Consider the following 20,000-nt stretch of genomic DNA (forward strand, 5'->3'; position numbering starts at 1 on the left):
ATTGAGCCTGATTTATTGCGTGCCAGTTGTCGCAACCGAAAACAGTAGATCTACAAGCTCACACTTTTCAGTGCACAACCAAGTCAAAATCAGGCGTTAGTCTCTCGAGACAAACTGTTGGCTCACACAATATTCAAATGCGTCGTCAAAAACCATCCTCGATGAACACTGCGTCACGATTGGTCAAATAACGTTCCCGTTGGCTGATTGTTGATTGTTTCCTGTTCACGACTTCTACAGAATCTCTGTAGCATTCAAACATTGTGGAAGAGTTGTCTTTACCTTCATTGGCCATCAACACGAAGTGCAAGCGGAGATTCAGTTGCAGTGTGTGCTCGCTCCCATTTATTTCAACCTCCTTTTATTTCAACCCAGTGAGAGACACGTGAAATAAGATAGCTAGCTACAGTATTGACAGTTAAAGGCATTCAAGCATTCCATTGTTTATATCGCTGAAAGTAAAAAGGGGCATCCCCGGTGGTGTGGGCCTATTATATTAACACGAGTGTAGACACTGTACACAGAGAGAAACAGTAAAAGCCTGATGTTCCATTTTGGTTACAGAAGAATCGATTTGGAACCCCGAGGAGCATAGCGGTGTTTACGCTGCAGTTTATTCTCTTCAGTGTGACAGCACCTGTCCCGGTGTCAGGCCTAGGTGACTTATTGCATGCTGTCTGGTCCTCTTGAGCTGCTCCAAGGTCACACTAACGTGTGCCGGTGCCAAGGAGTGGGGAAGGCACCCACAAACTCACACTGGTCCCGCTGGTGAGCCAGGGTCTGGATGCTGCTACTCTGGGTCCAGACCTTGTCAAGAGGACTGCATGAGACCTGTCAGCCGCTTGCCTGTCAACGACTTGCCCTACAGGGAACAGACAGAGAGAGGAGAGAGTCATTCATCTTTGTTATTAATTGTATTAGCAGAAGCTGTGTTGTTTGCTTACTAGCCTGCCATGTTTTTAATCTGCAGTCGTTTATAACCTGGAATGATTATAAAATCAATTTACGATTTCTTGCCCCTTTCACGAGAACTGGAGGAGAAAAGGGAAAAGAATGCAATAATAGAAACATGATACACGGAAGAGGATAACTTTGATATGCCAAGAGTGACAGACAGACTGTTCAAACTGAACGACTTGTAGCCTGGCTGCAACAGAGGAAGGACAATAATTGAACAGATTTAGTACACATATTCAGCCCTGTATTGTGAATGTGATGGTCACATAAAATACAAGACATAATTTAGGGCCGGAGGGTCGGCTTGAGATGTGTAGCAAGCTTTCGTTCCTTCATTCCTTCGTTTGTTCCTTCCTTCCTTCTCAGAATAGGACAAATGGGGAACCGTTGTTTCCACCTCAAGTCCACCAACCTCCTACCCCCCTCCGTCGTATCCTGTCCACAGGCTGTTTGATCAACATTTTCCTGTCATCTCTCCTATGGTACCAAGTTCTACCAACATCAATACAGCATGGAATTGTGGACAAAATCTTATCTAACAATAACAAAATATTAGGGGTGTAACGATACATTTCTATAGCGATTCAATACATATCACGATACATGGTTGACCATACGATACATGGATGATATTGGTTCATTCATGGTGATACGATACGATACGATTCGATTCAGTGATTTAAAATCGATATAGTAACTATTTAGCAAAGAAATTAAATCTGTGTGAAAGGTGTGGATAGTGCAGGTTTTTAAGGGAAACATGTATGTATTATTATGGATATACTAAGTAAACACAGTGATTATCTGGCAAATACATTGTATATTGACAAACCTGCACCTTGAGTTGAACTCAGAGATTACACAAAATTATCGATAGACCAGTGTAGCTATATCGAAAGGAAAAGTAATTAAACCCCTCTTTCTTCTTGAAAATGCTAAATACAATGCACAAGTAGGTAGTATCGATACAATCGATTCTTTACACTACGATACAAATTCAAACGATACAATTCGATTTTAGCTGTTTTCATTTCGATATACTTCGATTTTTTAAGTTAAAAACGATATTTCGATGCAGTTACTATATCGTTAAACCCCTACAAAATATTCTACATTTTGCGTCTGAGAGGCTAAATCTCATCAAATGGTGGCTCAAATGCAGACTAAATAATGGACCTTGATATGAAAAAGGTTGAAAACCACTGCACTACACCCGTCCTACACTACAGAGGTTTCAGTGGACGTAAAAGAGCCCAAAAAAGAAAGCCCACTCACCACGCTGCGGGTGAACTTCTCCAGGGAGGTACGACGGCCCTGTTCCGTCTCAGGCTGAACCCATGTAGAAAACATGTAAGAAGGACATTCTTAGATTATCCACACAAACACCACAACGCTTGCTCTGAGGAAGTGCCTAAACAAATGCTTATCAATGTTGAAGCTATGTACTGTATCAATGTTTAATCAGAGTCAGATCAGTCCAAGAGCCATTCAATGATAGCTTTAAGCAAGGTTATTATAGTTTTTAATTTGTCCATCTTTAAAAGAAACAATATATATCATTTTGACTTCATGTTTCAATTTCAGTTGGTTTTAATTGGATTTTAAAACAGGATTGCTGACTTTGTATAGCTTTTAATACATACAGTAACATATTGTCACTGTCAAGCAGAAACCTCGTATCTCCAAGTTTCAAATTTGTATGTTTTTTCGCAAAGTAAAGCCCTGCTTCATCACTAGAGACTGTTGCGCAAAACTAGTGAAAATAGCAGAACTAGTGAAACTAGTGAAAATAGCAGATCTAAAATGATAAATACAAACCGAACGGTTTTGGACGTACAAGGTTTCCACCCGACAACGACGATATGTATGTATGTGAATATACATATAAATAGTTCATGGGATCACCCCTAACAACACACACACACACACGCACGCGCACGCACACGCACACACAGACACACACACAGACACACACACACACACACACACACACACACACACACACACACACACACACACACACACACACACACACACACACACACACACACACACACACACACACACACACACACACACACACACACACACACACACACACACACACACACAAACACACACACACACACACACACACACACACACACACACACAGTATGGTACCTTCTTCTTGGCCAGCAGGTCCTGGTAGGCGTTGGAGCGGAGGAAGCGAGTGTAGCTGTCACTCTTCATCAGCTTGTAGATGTGGTCCTGAGGGGAGACACAGCAACAGTGTGTGTGTGTGTGTGTGTGTGTGTGTGTGTGTGTGTGTGTGTGTGTGTGTGTGTGTGTGTGGTGTGCGTGTGTGTGTGTGTGTGTGTGTGTGTGTGTGTGTGTGTTCTGTACATGAGAGTGAGAGACTGACACGTAGACGCAGAGGGGAGGTTAAAGGAGTAGTTCACCCCCAAAATGACCTTTTTTTCTATTGATTAGTCATGCCATGGAGACTAGAGTTCAATAATATTTTTTGTTTTTTGTCGTATTCCTAAGACAAAAATGTGATAACAATAGATTTACCCCCATTGATTCCGGATGGGGACCCGTTTCGAAACGGGTCCCCATCCGGAATCAATGGGGGTAAATTTACTCGAATCAAATTTTTGTCTTAGGAATGTGACAAAAACCAAAAAATATTATTGAACTCTAGTCTCCATGGCATGACTAATCAATAGAAAAAAAGGTCATTTTGGGGGTGAACTACTCCTTTAAGGTTGATTTATAAATAGCTGAGGGCCAGTGTCGCACAACTGAAAATAGTCGATCTGAAAGTGTCGTGCGCTGGTAAATCGTCTTATTTTCAGCGTGCGACATGACACGCAACCAAGTAATCTACTACAGGGGTTTGCAAAGTGGGTGACGGGGCACACAAGATAATTTGTTAATATTGGGAATTTATTTGGACACTTGAAAAAATATTTTGTATCATTTTAAACTTGAAGTATAAAGTTATTTTCAGTCAGTTCTAAACAAAATGGCTATCATCTCAAAGTTTTCCTCGTAACATAATCACTGTCAGGCAGAAACCTTGTATCTCCAAGTTTCAAATGTGTCAGTCTTTTGGTAAAGCAAGGCCCTGCTTCATCATACAAGACTGTCGCACAAAACTAGTGAAAACAGCCAATCTACAAGCACACAACGCCTCGCATGTAGATCTGCTGTTTTCACTAGTTTAGTACATTTTATAGATGATAAATACAAAACGAACGGTTTTGGACAGACAAGGTTTCCTCCCGACAACGACGATATGCTATAAATATAAGGAGCTGTGAGTGAAAATTATAATGTAGGGGTGCCTCGGATTTAGAAAAATATTCATGGGGTGCCCTGAGACAAAAAAAGTTTAGGAACCACTGCTCTACAGTAGATGTCTATTAGCAGGGTGTGCTAGCGGAGTGTGGAGTGAACTCACTGTGATCGTCTCTGAGGGAGAGAACGGGAACTGCTACACTGTACAGTAGCAACACTAATTGAAAGAAAAATCTTCCTTTTGCTGCACTTTTAAACCTGCAACAGGAGAGGAAATCCTTCTCCAACTCCCTCTCTCTGTCTTGCTGTTGTTCTATTTCTGTCCCAGTGTACGGTTGCTATAATATACCTCTACAATGTAATAAACCACATATAGACCCCATTATACTCATTGACTCCTATGTTTTACTGAATGTTCGCCTGTAATTATGACATGCATAAAACATGGATGCTGGGTTCATGTGGTTCATTTCTATTGCTTAACAGTACAGATGACAATTTATTGGGGATAGTAACAGCATTGTATATGGAGCACTGTATAGTAACAGCATTGTATATGGAGCACTGTATAGTAACAGCATTGTATATGGAGCACTACTGTATAGTAACAGCATTTTATATGGAGCACTACTGTATAGTAACAGCATTGTATATGGAGCACTACTGTATAGTAACAGCATTTTATATGGAGCACTACTTACTGTATAGTAACAGCATTTTATATGGAGCACTACTGTATAGTAACAGCATTTTATATGGAGCACTACTGTATAGTAACAGCATTGTATATGGAGCACTGTATAGTAACAGCATTGTATATGGAGCACTGTATAGTAACAGCATTGTATATGGAGCACTGTATAGTAACAGCATTGTATATGGAGCACAACTGTATAGTAACAGCATTGTATATGGAGCACTGTATAGTAACAGCATTGTATATGGAGCACTGTATAGTAACATCATTGTATATGGAGCACTGTATAGTAACAGCATTGTATATGGAGCACTACTGTATAGTAACAGCATTTTATATGGAGCACTACTGTATAGTAACAGCATTGTATATGGAGCACTGTATAGTAACATCATTGTATATGGAGCACTGTATAGTAACAGCATTGTATATGGAGCACTGTATAGTAACAGCATTGTATATGGAGCACTGTATAGTAACAGCATTGTATATGGAGCACTGTATAGTAACAGCATTGTATATGGAGCACTGTATAGTAACAGCATTGTATATGGAGCACTGTATAGTAACAGCATTGTATATGGAGCACTGTATAGTAACAGCATTGTATATGGAGCACTACTGTATAGTAACAGCATTTTATATGGAGCATGTATAGTTAGTGACATCCTTTGTTGCTGCCCTTCATGCCAGCCGACATTAGGGTGACCAGATGTCCCCCTTTGGGTGGGACACTGGGACAGTCCCACATTTCCCTGACTTTTCAGGCGTCCCCCAAATTGAGACACTGTCCCACATTGTGACTGTCAGGCTCTAATACATCAAGCTAGTCTGGACACATTTATTTTGTTGAGAGACAAACTTCAAATGAGACGCTGCAGCATCGTTGATCTAAACAAAAGCAAAATATGTGGAGTAGTGTACTATAGAATCAACACATTTAGGCCTACACGCTAGTTTTAAAAATTAAACAATTTAATTGTTGTATTTTATTTTTCCTACAAGATATGTTTTAAACCTGTAAAAATAACATTAGAAATGTCCTCAGGCTATAGCAGGTTAATACAAAAAAATATATAGGCAGTAGGTATATTAGGCCAATGGTCGACTATAGCCTATGACATCAAGGAATTTAATAGCAACTTAAGTAATAAGTTGCTATTAACCCCATCGCCCGCCCGTCCCACATTGTCCCACACAAGCGGTACTTCTGTCCCTCAAATGAACAATTTGGATCTGGTCACCCTAGCCGACATACAGTAAAGGGCAGTAAGTAAGTAAAGTAAGTACTGTATGTATACTAACATCCTTTGTTGCTGCCCTACATGCCTACTGTATGCAACAAAAAAGACAAGCGTTACCCATACGTACGTACGTTTAGATACGGTCAAGATGTGACGGTTCCGATAGTAAACTGCGACCTACGGTCGCAATCAAAATCTACAAGTAGGCTAGCCTAACTAGTAACTAAAGTTTTCACATAATTGTAGTGGAGTAAAAGTATAATATTTGCCTCTGAGATGTAGTGGAATGGAAGTAGAAGTACAGAAATAAAGATATGTGGAAATACTCCAGTAACGTAGAGTACCTCAAACTTGAACTTAAGTACAGAACTTAACAGTTCTACTGCCAGATTTATTATTTATTTATTGGGGCTGGTGCAGCTTACCTTTGCGATGTTATAGAAAAAGATCTATTCATTATTTCCAAACAATTCTTTTATTGGACTTATTATATGTGTACTTTAGCCAAGCTGGCGGCAGAGGGCAGCCTTATGCAAAGAATGGATGTGAATTGGGCCGCTCCGCTTGCCGTCCATTCAGAGCATGGTAATGCATAATCTAGATCAGGTCCACAGAGAACAGCCAGGAAGTGAATTGGACATCATTGATGTTTACGTGTGGTGGAGATTTGAAAGCAGCATTACGGGAGATGTTTTTACTGTACACACCTGCGCGACCCCTCATCAGCTTACAGTCATCAGACAAGGTAAAAGAACGAGCGTTCGTATTGGCAATGAGCTAGGGTCACAATTGGGGCGAATGGGAACGTCCGAAGCAGTAAAAGAGTTAAGTTACTTTACACCACTGCCCTCATCCCACCCTCTCCTTGTCTACCTGTGCGTCTTCGTAGCTGTAGCGTCCGGGGTCCTTCAGGTTGAGGCTGGTGCGCTCGTAGCTGTGAGAGTCCAGGTTGATGGAGTAGGGCGCTCCCTCTGCCAGGAACTCTGCCCAGATGGCCTGCGCCCTCTCTGGCACCTCCTGAAGGGGCTGTCTCTTCATGTCCTGCACGGCCAGCCAGAACCTGCACCATCCAACAACAAAATCAAACACACCTTCATGTCATGCACGGCCAGCCAGAACCTGCACCATCCAACAACAAAATCAAACACACCCTGAGTGATTATGCTGTTGATTTATACTTGGTTGTGTGCCATGTTGTATGCCAAATATCTACAATCTATTTGCCTTATTTCTGAATATATATATATATATACAGTATATATTTTATTTTAAGCATACACGGCTGAGGATTTTTATTAAAACCTACTACACCGAAAGACTACACTTTTGCCATATCGAATTATTACTATATGTGGCGGAGAGAGTCGCAGCCCCAGCCTGAAACCTCAAAAGTCTAGTATCTGTCCTCATTCCATAGGGATGTCCCTTTGGAGTGATGGTTAAGATATTGGACTTTCACGCGGGTTAGGGTTAGGGTGGGGAGGTTCAGATCACCTCCGTTACATTGGTGCCGTGACCCGGATCCGGGCTTCCACGTAGGAGGAGGTCAAAGGGGGGTGAGTGTGGCGGAGAGAGCCCCAGCCTGAAGCCTCCAAATTCTAGTATCTGCCCTTGTTCCATAGGGATATCCCTTTGGAGTAATAGTTAAGATATTGGACTTTCACGTGGGAGACCCAGGTTCGAAGCCGGGTGGGGACGTTCGGATCACCTCCGTTACGTATATCCAAAGTCAAAGAAAATATCTAGCCTCATATCACTAGATAAAGATCATATCAATATATTGCCCATCCCCAGTTGAAATACCAGTATTCTGAAGGTAAGGCCTAGGTTGGTCAGGGTGTAAGGAGAAGATTATAGACTCTTGAAACGGCCCCCCTGGTGGGAGGCGGAGTATATAAACACAGTATACATTTTTCACTACTTTTAGTTTGCATTCGTTTTTCCAAGCAGGATTTGTGTGGAGAGGAAATGGTTGGTGAGTGCTGAGGTGGAAATGGTGAAACAAAAACATATGATTGATTGAGGCTTCACCATGGGTTAGGGTTAGTTTTTTTTCTTCATCTTTTTCTTTTTTTAAAAGCTTTTTTATCTCTTCACGCAGCGACAAGTGACAAGGCTTATGAATCAAACAAAAATATTCAATAACAAAATAGCTGCGATGGGGAATGTGCACAATAGGGAGGGGGTATAGAGCATACGTCTCAGCCAGGCTGGGTTGCCTAACCAGGGCCTGGAGGTCAGTCGCCTGCTGATTTGTTACTGCTAGTGTGAACGCAGGATAGCCACAAAGCTACAAAGCCAGTTTAGTTTAGTTGCTGGTCGGGGTCAGCCAGACAACTCAGCACCAACCCGCTGGTGAAAAACAACACAGCACTCACTGAACTCCACTCCGATATTACATTCTATCTATCTATTGATCTGTGGAGCTGTTTCTGCAATATAGGGAGGGAAACCCCCTTAGGGGATCTGGCCGTCTCCCTTCGCCTCTGTTCTCTCTTTTTCAGCCTGCGCTATCGCTGCCTCTCCATCATAAGTGCCTTTCCAAAAGTGGCCTCATAAAAGCAATTATGTTCCTGGTCTTGAAAGAGAAACACACACACACACACACACACACACACACACACACACACACACACACACACACACACACACACACACACACACACACACACACACACACACACACACACACACACACACACACACACACAAGAGAGGGAGGGTTGAGTGCTGGTAGAGGACTGACCATGGGTGTGTGTGTGTGTGTGTGTGTGTGTGTGTGTGTGTGTGTGTGTGTGTGTGTGTGTGTGTGTAAGCCGAAAGGCACCCTGTTCGTCTTTCCGTCCGTGTGTCTGTGTCTGTTAGTCAGCTAATCTCCGGCACTGTTGGCCCGGTCGCTGCCAAACTGTGCACACATCCTACCTAGATGTCTATTTAGAACCTCTGACCCCACATTTGTCACATGGGCCTGTTCTAGCGCCACCATGAGGCAGATGTTTGCAAAACAGATTTTGTGACAGTACTCTTACAGATCTTGTCCAAACATCACACAAATCTTATCGTATGTCTTACTAGATGCCCGAACCACCTAAGCTGACTCCTTTCCAAGTGTAGGAGCAGCGGTTCTACTCCAAGTCTCTCTCGGGTGACTGAACTTCTCACCCTATCTCTAAGGGAGATAGCAGCCACCCGTCTGAGGAAACTCATTTCGGCCGCTTGCACCCGTGACCTTATACTTTCGGTCATGACCCACACTTCATGACCATAGGTGAGAGTAGGAACGAAGATTGCTCGGTAGACAGAGAGCTTTGCCTTCCGGCTCAACTCTTTTTTTCTTCACAACAGTGCAATTTAGCGACTGCAAAACCGCTCCTGCTGCTCCGATTCTCCGGCTGATCTCCTTCTCCATCTTCCCCTTTCTCTCTAGCTAGAACATTAATTAGGCCTATAGTTTAACAGTTTGAAGAATCAAACACTGCTACAAAGCATCATATGACCAGTTGTAGCATGCTGAAATACTAAAATATCTAAAAACACAGATTGAACACAAAAAATAACTTGTTGTGTTGCTCGTGTCCCAAACAACAATAAAATAAGATCTGGTTATTCCCAGAGGTGAGGTGGTCCTTTAAGGCATACCATTCTCTCTCTCGCTCTCTCTCCCTCTCTCTCTCTCTCTCTCTCTCTCACTAATGAGCATTGCACAAGGCTTACACAGAGCAAGTTCAGTCAGGACACTCAGTTGCTGATGGCTGATCTTTGGTCAGTCTCAGCCAGGGACGTGCTGGGCCCCTGATTCAGCCCGGGAAAAAGAGTTGGAGAGGCCCTCTTTTTATATATATATATTTCGTCGTTGTCGACGAAATATTGTTTGTATTTATCATTTTAAAAATGATTTAAACTAGTGAAAACAGCCGATCTAGATCTGCTGTTTTCACTACTTTTGTGCAACGGCCTTGTATGACGAAGCAGGGCTTTGCTTTGCGAAAAAAAATATAAATTTGAAACTTGGAGATACGAAGTTTCTGCCCGACAGTGACGATTTTCTTTGTTGGCCGCACAGCCCCCAAAATGGAATGAAGGCCGGCCTGGACCGGTCGGGAATGAACCGGAAGTTCGGGAGTTGTCCCGCTTTTCCCAATGGTCAGCACATCCCTGGTCTCAGCTCCATGCTTCTATTCTCAACCAATCACATACTTGGTACTCACTTCAATGATAGAGTGCTCTTTAAACGGGAAAGTTTGCATTGTTCATTTCTTTGCTTGCTGTTTTACTGCCGTCTGAGCTACTATACTGCTACTTTTAAGATTGCTGCTCACCCTCTACCACCCCAGCTACCATGTTGTTTCGGACCTGCTACAGTGAAGGCCCCTCTTGGTAGGGGAGATGTAGTATACACTCTCAGAGTACCTAAAAGCAGATCAATTATGTGTTGTTCATTTTATATTATATCCATCACGCACCGCATGCATGGTCACGTCAGATGCTCTCCATTTAGTCCGAGCGTTTCGTGCACAAATCGTGCCCTTTATGATAGAAGCATGACATTTTGCATACAGTTAGAACATGCCATATGGAAAATGTTTGACGAAAAACATTCCTTTCCGAAACACGGCCCACACAAAACTGTGAAAAGTGACGACTCATCACTAAACGATAGTTTTATTGGGGGCGTTTTTAAATGATGTGTGTGAACGCCTTGATGGATAGATTGATTGAAACGATAGATAGTACTGTAAGTACTGTAAGTAAATTGGTCAGAGTACAGTCCAGTAGTAGAGGTGTGCATTGGCACTACCAAAGGTAATGATTCGACGCATCGTGTTGCATCACACTTTTCTATATCACTGCTCAAGATGTCTATAGCCATGTTTCCATAAACTTATTCGAATTAGGGAAGCGAATTATCAGAAATACGCATTAAGACAAAGCGAATTTAGCATGTTTCCATTTGCGGGTGTCATTCGAATTAGCGACGGTCGCAAGAGTTGATCGGGCTGTTTTTTTTTATTTTTAGACCAAACCTGAGCACTGCACCGTCAGCACGTCTGACTGCTGTGACTCGGTCGCTGTCTAGTAGTGGGAAGAAGGGGTTATCAGTCATCATCATGGCCCCAAATAACTTTTAAATACCGTATATTACAATTGGCGACGAGTCTCTTACGAAATTGGCAAGAATTGAGTTCCTCTCAATACATAAAGCTACCGGTTCACCGGGAAAACCGCGGTCGCGTCACTGGCACTCGCTGCACAGTGCTCATCCTGCAAGTTTCAGCGTCCTCTGGAAGGTCAGGTGGCCGATCTGCAAGCTCACACCGGTGAGCTAACGCTATACCATGGACGTAAAGCGGCAGGGGAAATGGACCTAGAACGTCATAATCTATTCGCTTTTATTGTCTGACCCGTTTCCATTCACTTATGCGCATTTAGTTTATCCGTTAAAAGCTCAAAATCCTCCTCCTCCAAGCGGATAACTTTTTTTGCGGATAATGAAAGTTTATTCGCATTTTGAGTTTCCATAAAAACATTTTGCGAATAAGCCGTTAATGCACAAAAAGTGGCTTTATGGAAACGCCACTTATTTCAGTCAACACAAGCAGTGATCTACAAGCACACAACGCCTCACAACGCCTCGCATGCTTTTAGATGGGCTATTTTCACTCGTTTTGTGCGATAGTCTTGTATGATGAAGCATGGCTTTACTATTTATATACCAGTAAGACTCCCTAATCGGGAGATAAGCGACCGTAGGTGGCTTATCTCCACAAATAGGGCAAAAATGTGTTTTTCCCAAATCTTCCTGATCCATGTTGATGACATGAGTGTAGACATGCTGTGTAGTGATATTCGTGATTTTAGGGCAAAAACTGTAGGAGCAGTGTCCAAAAATGTGTTTTAAAAATCGGCCCGAAGGTGGCGCTAGAATAGGGCCATGTGAGAAATGAGGGGTGGGGTGACGTGTGACGTGTGAGCACATTTGGTCATTTTTTACATCTGGGGGTCCCCCAGGGACCTGGGGGTCCCTGGGGCTCCGGGGGTCCTTGGAGGTTGTAGTTTGGCAGTCAAGGAGTGTGTGTGCAAAATTTGGCATGGATGGGAGCAACAGTTGTGGAGATATGAGCAGGGCAAAAGTGTGACTGACTGACTGACTGACTGACTGACTGACTGACGCACAGACAGCCCGTGGAGGTTTTTGCGACCGTAGGTCGCATTTACTATCAAACCCTGCACAAAGTGTCAGTCCGTCAGTCCGTCAGTCAGTCAGTCCGTCAGTCTGTCTGTCACACCTCACACATCACACTTTTTCCCTGCTTATATCTCCGCAACCGTTGCCCCGATCCATGCCAAATTTTGCACACACGTTCCTTGGCTGCCAAACTACAACCTCCAAGGACCCCCGGAGCTCCAGGGACCCCCAGGTCCCTGGGGGACCCCCAGATGTAAAAAATGACCAAATGCGCAAACATGACCAAATGACCACCCCAACGGGGCTGCTCACGGGGAATTCCCGGGCACCACCGACTCCTGGTGCTCCAGAACGGATGCAAAAGTGGTGGCGCCCCCAGTGGAGGACCCCCTACACTGCAGCTCACATAAAATGCCGTAACTCCGGCTAGGAGCGACCGGGACAGCCGGGGCCGGTACCTATTCGTCCGCCTTGCCGGCGCGGAGACCCCACCCCTCATTTCTCACATGGCCCTCTTCTAGCGCCACCAAGAGGCCGATTCTTGCAAAACACATTTTTGGACACTGCTCCTACAATTTTCGCCCTAAAATCACGCAAATCGGTACACAGTATGTCTACACTCATCCCATCAACATGAATCTGTCCCATATAGCGCCACCTCCAGGCCGATTTTTAAAAACACATTTTTGGACACTGCTCCTACATATGTGTCCCAGCACCCCTGAGAGCCAGTCATCTCGGGGACTGTCATTATTCCCTGCAGCCAAAAAGATTTTTTTTTTTTTTTTTTGCTCTTTTTTTTTTAATGCCACAACAGCATCTCATAATATCTAGGCTACATTTCACTTAAACGCCAGAGCTTAACTCTGCATGTAAATAAGACTTTTTTTAATTAATGTGAGAGATCGGTACATAATTCTGTTAGTCCTCCCAGTTTATATTAGCTAAAATGCTAACTAGCCAGCCTTTGTTAGCCGTTTGTAGCCAAATGCGGTAATATCGGGACTCCATTACTTAGCTATGCAACCCACAGTATTTATCCCATTAATTTAATGCCACGTGTGTTCCAAATGAACAATTATTAACCACGTAATGTATGATTTTGTGTATTATTATTTATTATTCTTCCGCCGTTCTTCCGCTGTTTCTTCTTCTACGCTGGTGAAATGATCCGTTCCTGCCTGGAGGCGTCTGTGACGTATGCGTTTGTCTTCTGTGAAGCTCCGGTGCGGAAGCTTCCTTTGTCACTGAGTTAGCTTAGCATTGAATAGATCAGTGTCGTCCTAAACTATCTAATTCTAACGTTCAGGGTGTTTGTTTTTTTGGACAATAAATTGACAGCCAAGAAAACATGGATGGAATGCAATCGTTCACTCGCCGTCAGAAAGTTGACTTTAGAGTAGACTATTCTGGTTGACTGGCTATGAGTGGCTAACGGCTAACGCTAGCTAGCGTTAGCTAGCGCTAGCTGCAGCGCTAGCTGCAGGCTATAAACAAATAAAACGTGACCCAACTCTATTGTTGCTCTCTTCTACAAGCTCACAACGCGAGGCGGTTAAGCCTGTAGATTGTGTTTTATTATCAGGTCAAATAATCCTTCTGACTGAAGTTACACAAACACTGATTATGCTACATTTAGCACAGTTAGCCCTGTTGCACACGTAATACATTCACTTCAACCTCGTGTTGAGCAGTTAATCCTATTTGCTACGTACGTCTACAAAAACCTTCATATTTCAAAGATAACGTGCTTACTGAAGTCTCACAGATGTCACAGTATGGTACGCTCAAGCAGAATTACCCGTATCTTTCGTATTGTTTAATAAACTGCATTTTAATCCGATCAGATGCCATTTTCTGTTGTTTTTCAGCCATGCGACCCCATCGGTTGCGAGGTGTACTGCACTTAGATACATTAATACCTTTTTAAGGAAACGACGACCGATCGGATTAAAATGCTCCTCATTAAATAATACGATCATTACGGGACATTCTGCTGGAGCGTACCCTATGGTGACATCTGTGAGCCTTCACTAAGCAATTTATCTTTGTAATCTGACCGTTTGTGTAGACGTATGTAGCAAATTGGTTAAACTGCTTCACGGTTGGCGCACTGTAGCGTCTTTACATTTAGCCCAATAATGCTTGAGATGCTGTTGTGGCATTATCTTTTTAGAGAGCAATAACTAAAGTTTAAAACATACATAAACCACTTTAGCCCTATGTTATACCAAGGCTATTTGAAAATAGACGATCTACAAGCTCACAACGCATTGCGGTGCGACGCGTTGTGAGCTTGTAGATCTGCTATTTTCAAACATTTTGTACTTTTACTTTTGGTACTTTAAGTACATTTGGATACCAATACTTTTGTACTTTTACTCAAGTACATTTTTTATTCTGGACTTTTACTTGTAACAGAGTGATTCTACATTGCAGAATTGATACTTTACTTTATTATAAAATGTTGGTACTTTTTCCACCACTGTGTAAACGTTTGTGTTCTCATGCCAATAAAGCTTCTTTGAATTGAAGATTGAATTGAAGATTGCTCCCCATGTGGCGGAGTCAGGTCATTGCAGGTTAGAAATTTATTTAAAACTTGAATATCTCAAAAGTACTATTTCAGCATGGCATCATTCTATAAGCCATATCTTCAAAACTGTTGGGTCAATCTCCACAACCAATATATCATTTTGTAGCTATGATCCCCAGCTTTCAAATGAAATGAAAACATGAAAATGAAAAAAATTGCAATGACTGGCTCTCAGGGAGATTGGGACACATATTTTGCCCTAAAATCACGAAAATCACTACACAGTATGTCTACACTCATGTCATCAACATGGATCAGGAAGATTTTGGCAAAGCACATTTTTGCCCTATTTGTGGAGATAAGTGACCTACGGTCGCTTATCTCCCGATTAGGGAGCCTTACTGGTGGTAGTAAATGCGACCTACGGTCGCAATAATTATATTTAGGCTTCAATTGTCGATTATCGATTATGTCAAGTTGCTGCATTGAATTGAATTGAACTGGATTGCTATGCATTGCTGAATCGATCAGACCCATAGATTGCTGAAGTGGAGCGCCACACCCATTGTCAGCTTCCAGTACTTACAGTTACAGCCTGTCTTAAGGGGCTTTTCATACGGGCAGTGATTGATGTGCTTTGTATTTCATTTTCCATAGGAGGCGAGTGGCGGGCAGGCGGAACGACAATCAGGCGGTCATGTTTGTGTTCGTCTCTCAGGCACACGCCCGCCCATGACAAGAGTGAATTGAAATGTGCTTTTTTTCCTACGTGACGCAGTGGAACCTCGTAGATCCAAGCGAGAAGGTAGCCATTGTGTTGCTCCCCGTCTGGAAAGACCTTCAGTGCGGTATGCGCCCCTTCCTTCCTTCCTTCCTCTTCCTTCTTTGAATTAATGAATTAAATACAGAGGGCTTCCAAACGTAAAAAAGACCGTAAAAGGTCTTATTTGGTATGTTCCTTTTAGGCAGGGTGTTCAACTGTACTTGTTGTACTGTACTACATTTCAATTGTATTGACAATACTTGTACTGTTCTCCATTTTTGTCTAATAAAATAATCAATCAATCAAAAAAAGAATCCTTCTGCATTTTATTGTATTTTGTTTTTTATCTTTTCTGCAGCTCAGTCTGTGCAGTTCCTCTGAGCTGAACTCTGACTCCAGGAAATGAAGGAAGAGTTCTTGCCCTGCTGAGTCTCTTTATCATAGTCCTGGACTCAGCGCTCAGGAAGGCCATCAGTGGACAAGAGCAGAACCTTGGCTTCACTCTAACCTGACAGAGCTAGACGATGCACGCAGATGACATCAGCCTGCTCTCCGACCACGTGGAACAAGCACGGAGCGGAGAAGAGTGTGCCATGGTTGGCCTTTGGCTAAAAGCCAAGAAAACCAAGGTTGTCACCTATAACATCCTATCGGAACATCCACCTCTGACAACAACACTGCTCTGAAGGAAGTCAAGGACTTCAAGTACCTGGGCTCATGGGTCAACACAACCGAGCAAGATCTAAAGTGAGGAAGGCACTTATGGAGGGCCCTGAATGCATCGCCAGCCAGTGTATGGAACTCCAACCTCGACAAATCAAACTCAGCTTCTATGCAACGGTAGAGTCTGTTCTCCAACGTGGCAGTGAATGCTGCACCCTGAAATCAACCAAGCCTCTAGATGGGTGCTATACCAGAATGTTGCGTGCACTATTTAATATCAGCAAGAGTGCACGTTACCGGGGTGCCTGCTGGCCTAGTGGTCAAGGCGCATAACACATACTAGGCTATGATGCCTGCTGGCGTCGCCGGTTTGATTCCCGATCCGGACGACCTTTGCCGCATGTCATTCCCCATCTCTCTCCCCATTTCCTGTCAGTCTACTGTCCTATCAAATAAAGGCATAAAAAGCCCAAAAAAAAAAATCTTTAAAAAAAGAGTGCATGTTACCAACAAGAATACTGTATGAGGGAATACCGAGGGTGAGCTAGAAAATAGCAGCCAGGAGAATGAGACTAGCAGGACACTGCCAAAGACATCAAGAGTTGACAGCCAGCGAATTGGTGCTGTGGGAAACAACACACAGGCATCAGTCACGAGGCTGTCTGTCCCACATTAACATACGTGGATGTACTCCAGAAAGCTGCAGGAGCGCAAAGCACCAACCAGCTGGCCAGATGTATAGAGCAGTGGTCCTCAACCTTTTCAGGCCGTGACCCCCAAAATGATCATATTTTAACTGGGGACCCCTCCCACCCTGACAAGCACCAACAGTTGAGGAATGACATTTTGTATAACACGGTTCTATTGTGAAAATAGCAGATCTACATGCTCACAACGCCTCGCAACGCGAGGCGTTGTGAGCATGTAGATCGGCTATTTTCAAAATTTCTGACTTTAATATTTGACAATATGGCCAATGTTTAGTTTTTCATTTTAGAGGTATTAAAAGGGTCTTAAAAGTCCTTAAATTGTCACTTTATAAATGTGCAGATACCCTCTATACACTTAAACTTTATGTTGGTTTGTTTACTGTTGAGTGAGAAAACAACGTTGCACATTTGGTTAATCATCTGGGGACCCCTCAAAATAATTTGGGGACCCCCCAGGGGGTCCCGACCCACAGGTTGAGAACCACCGGTATAGAGAACCAGGATGACTGGAATGGATGATGAAGGGCTCATCTGAGGACGACCGAGAGAGAGAGAGAGCTCACTTTTTCACCCGCTGCTGCGGTTAGATGGATGGATGTATAACTCAAATATAAATCAAAGGAGACTCTTGTCGCCTTTTCACCAAAGAATATTTTCTTTTTAAGTTTGCAGTCCACACCTTTTTGGAGCTAAGCTGTACTTCTTTGAAAAACCTTTTATTTTCACCAAAGAGCACCTGTCTATTAGAGCCACTGGTCCACGCAGAACTTATTTTTTCTCTTTTTACAAATCAAAAGCAGTCTGTATGCACAGAATCATTAGCTGACTTCAGCTCAGTGAGTAAAGCTCGCTGCACACTGCACTGCGTGTTTTCGTTGCGTTTTGGAAATCCAAAATCCAAAAGCCAGGGAGAGAGAGAGGAAAGAGAGAGAGAGCAAGGGACTCAGTGAAACAGCTGCGAAAATCGAAAAAAAATCAACCCTGGTCCGAAAATAAATACGAAATGGGCGGCAGTGTGCAAACGTGATTGACATAACGTGAGGTTGATTTGTTTATTCACACACTCTGAAATTCACTGAAAAGACCTTAACTCCTATCAACTCTGACTCTGTCAAGGTCACAGCAAACAGCACTCTCACAGACAGAGACAGTATTTGGAATTAAATTAATCTCTTGCACTTGTTGAAAAGAAAAGCATGGTGAGCTAAACTCACAGGAAGCATCAGCTAAATGTTCAATTCATCTGGCTCAGTGCGTTTGTTTATTTATTTGTATTGACCAGCCCTACAGTACAGTCACACTCTGGTCCACCTCGACCACCTGGCTCCCTGCGCACTGCCAGGTAGTGATAAGCAGAGTTAGGAGTCCTTTATTCACCATAGGCTATATTTAGACTACCATCTGTTTCTTCAGTATTTGTTGTTATAGTCCACAAGAAATAGCGGTAGGCACGCGCACACATAGACATCAAAGGGGGCTTGAGCCCCTGCCCTTTTATCTGTCTGGAAAAACTGCCCTTTAAATGCAGTTTTTACTATGGTGTAAGAAATGCAAATGCCCTCTCTCCATGCCATACCTGAAGGCAGCATTCAAGAGAATTGCCTTGTCCAAACTCTCCTGAACTTGAATGCACCATCTTATGTTGAAAGAATTGCCCTCTCTGTGTAGAAATCCGTGCCGTTACGCCACATCTCCAGTATTGACTTGATTATGCTTAGTTCAGTGTGGTTTCACACACTGAAAATAGCCGACCTCTGCGACGCGTTGTGAGCTTGGAGGTCTGCTATTTTCGGTGCTTCCACCAAAAGGCCCTTTTGGAAATTTTAGCCCCTGCCCTCCCTTTCTCGGCACGTCCCTGAATAGTGGTGAGAGAGTCGAGGAGTGACATGCAGAGGAGTGACATGCAGAGGAGTGACATGCAGAGGAGTGACATGGAGAGGAGTGACATGCAGAGGAGTGACATGCAGAGTGACATGCAGAGGAGTGACATGCAGAGGAGTGACATGCAGAGTGACATGCAGAGGAGTGACATGCAGAGGAGTGACATGCAGAGGAGTGACATGCAGAGGAGTGACATGCAGAGGAGTGACATGCAGAGTGACATGCAGAGGAGTGACATGCAGAGGAGTGACATGCAGAGGAGTGACATGGAGAGGAGTGACATGCAGAGTGACATGCAGAGGAGTGACATGCAGAGGAGTGACATGCAGAGGAGTGACATGGAGAGGAGTGACATGCAGAGGAGTGACATGGAGAGGAGTGACATGGAGAGGAGTGACATGGAGAGGAGTGACATGGAGAGGAGTGACATGCAGAGGAGTGACATGCAGAGGAGTGACATGGAGAGGAGTGACATGGAGAGGAGTGACATGCAGAGGAGTGACATGCAGAGGAGTGACATGCAGAGGAGTGACATGCAGAGGAGTGACATGCAGAGGAGTGACATGGAGAGGAGTGACATGCAGAGTGACATGCAGAGGAGTGACATGCAGAGGAGTGACATGCAGAGGAGTGACATGGAGAGGAGTGACATGCAGAGTGACATGCAGAGGAGTGACATGCAGAGGAGTGACATGCAGAGGAGTGACATGGAGAGGAGTGACATGCAGAGGAGTGACATGGAGAGGAGTGACATGGAGAGGAGTGACATGCAGAGGAGTGACATGCAGAGGAGTGACATGGAGAGGAGTGACATGCAGAGGAGTGACATGCAGAGGAGTGACATGGAGAGGAGTGACATGGAGAGGAGTGACATGGAGAGGAGTGACATGCAGAGGAGTGACATGCAGAGGAGTGACATGGAGAGGAGTGACATGCAGAGTGACATGCAGAGGAGTGACATGCAGAGGAGTGACATGCAGAGTGACATGCAGAGGAGTGACATGCAGAGGAGTGACATGCAGAGGAGTGACATGGAGAGGAGTGACATGCAGAGGAGTGACATGGAGAGGAGTGACA

The 20,000-nt window shown here is 43.7% G+C and overlaps 1 protein-coding gene across 1 annotated transcript in view; it reads right to left on the reverse strand.

Moving 5' to 3' along the window:
* Nucleotides 1-811: 811 nt before the first annotated feature.
* The window catches only part of LOC308301195 (regulator of G-protein signaling 6-like), a gene marked incomplete at both ends in the record, with an annotated part of 195,504 nt that continues 176,315 nt past the window's right edge, over nucleotides 812-20,000 (reverse strand). The window contains 4 exons of the mRNA XM_080745090.1: nucleotides 812-862; nucleotides 2,233-2,286; nucleotides 3,121-3,207; nucleotides 7,057-7,243. Coding sequence (XP_080601216.1) covers nucleotides 812-862; nucleotides 2,233-2,286; nucleotides 3,121-3,207; nucleotides 7,057-7,243 — 379 coding nt within the window. The remainder of the gene's footprint in view (nucleotides 863-2,232; nucleotides 2,287-3,120; nucleotides 3,208-7,056; nucleotides 7,244-20,000) is intronic.

This window comes from Nannobrachium achirus, assembly GCF_963921795.1.
Source record: "Nannobrachium achirus genome assembly, chromosome: 16".
Taxonomy (NCBI): domain Eukaryota; kingdom Metazoa; phylum Chordata; class Actinopteri; order Myctophiformes; family Myctophidae; genus Nannobrachium; species Nannobrachium achirus.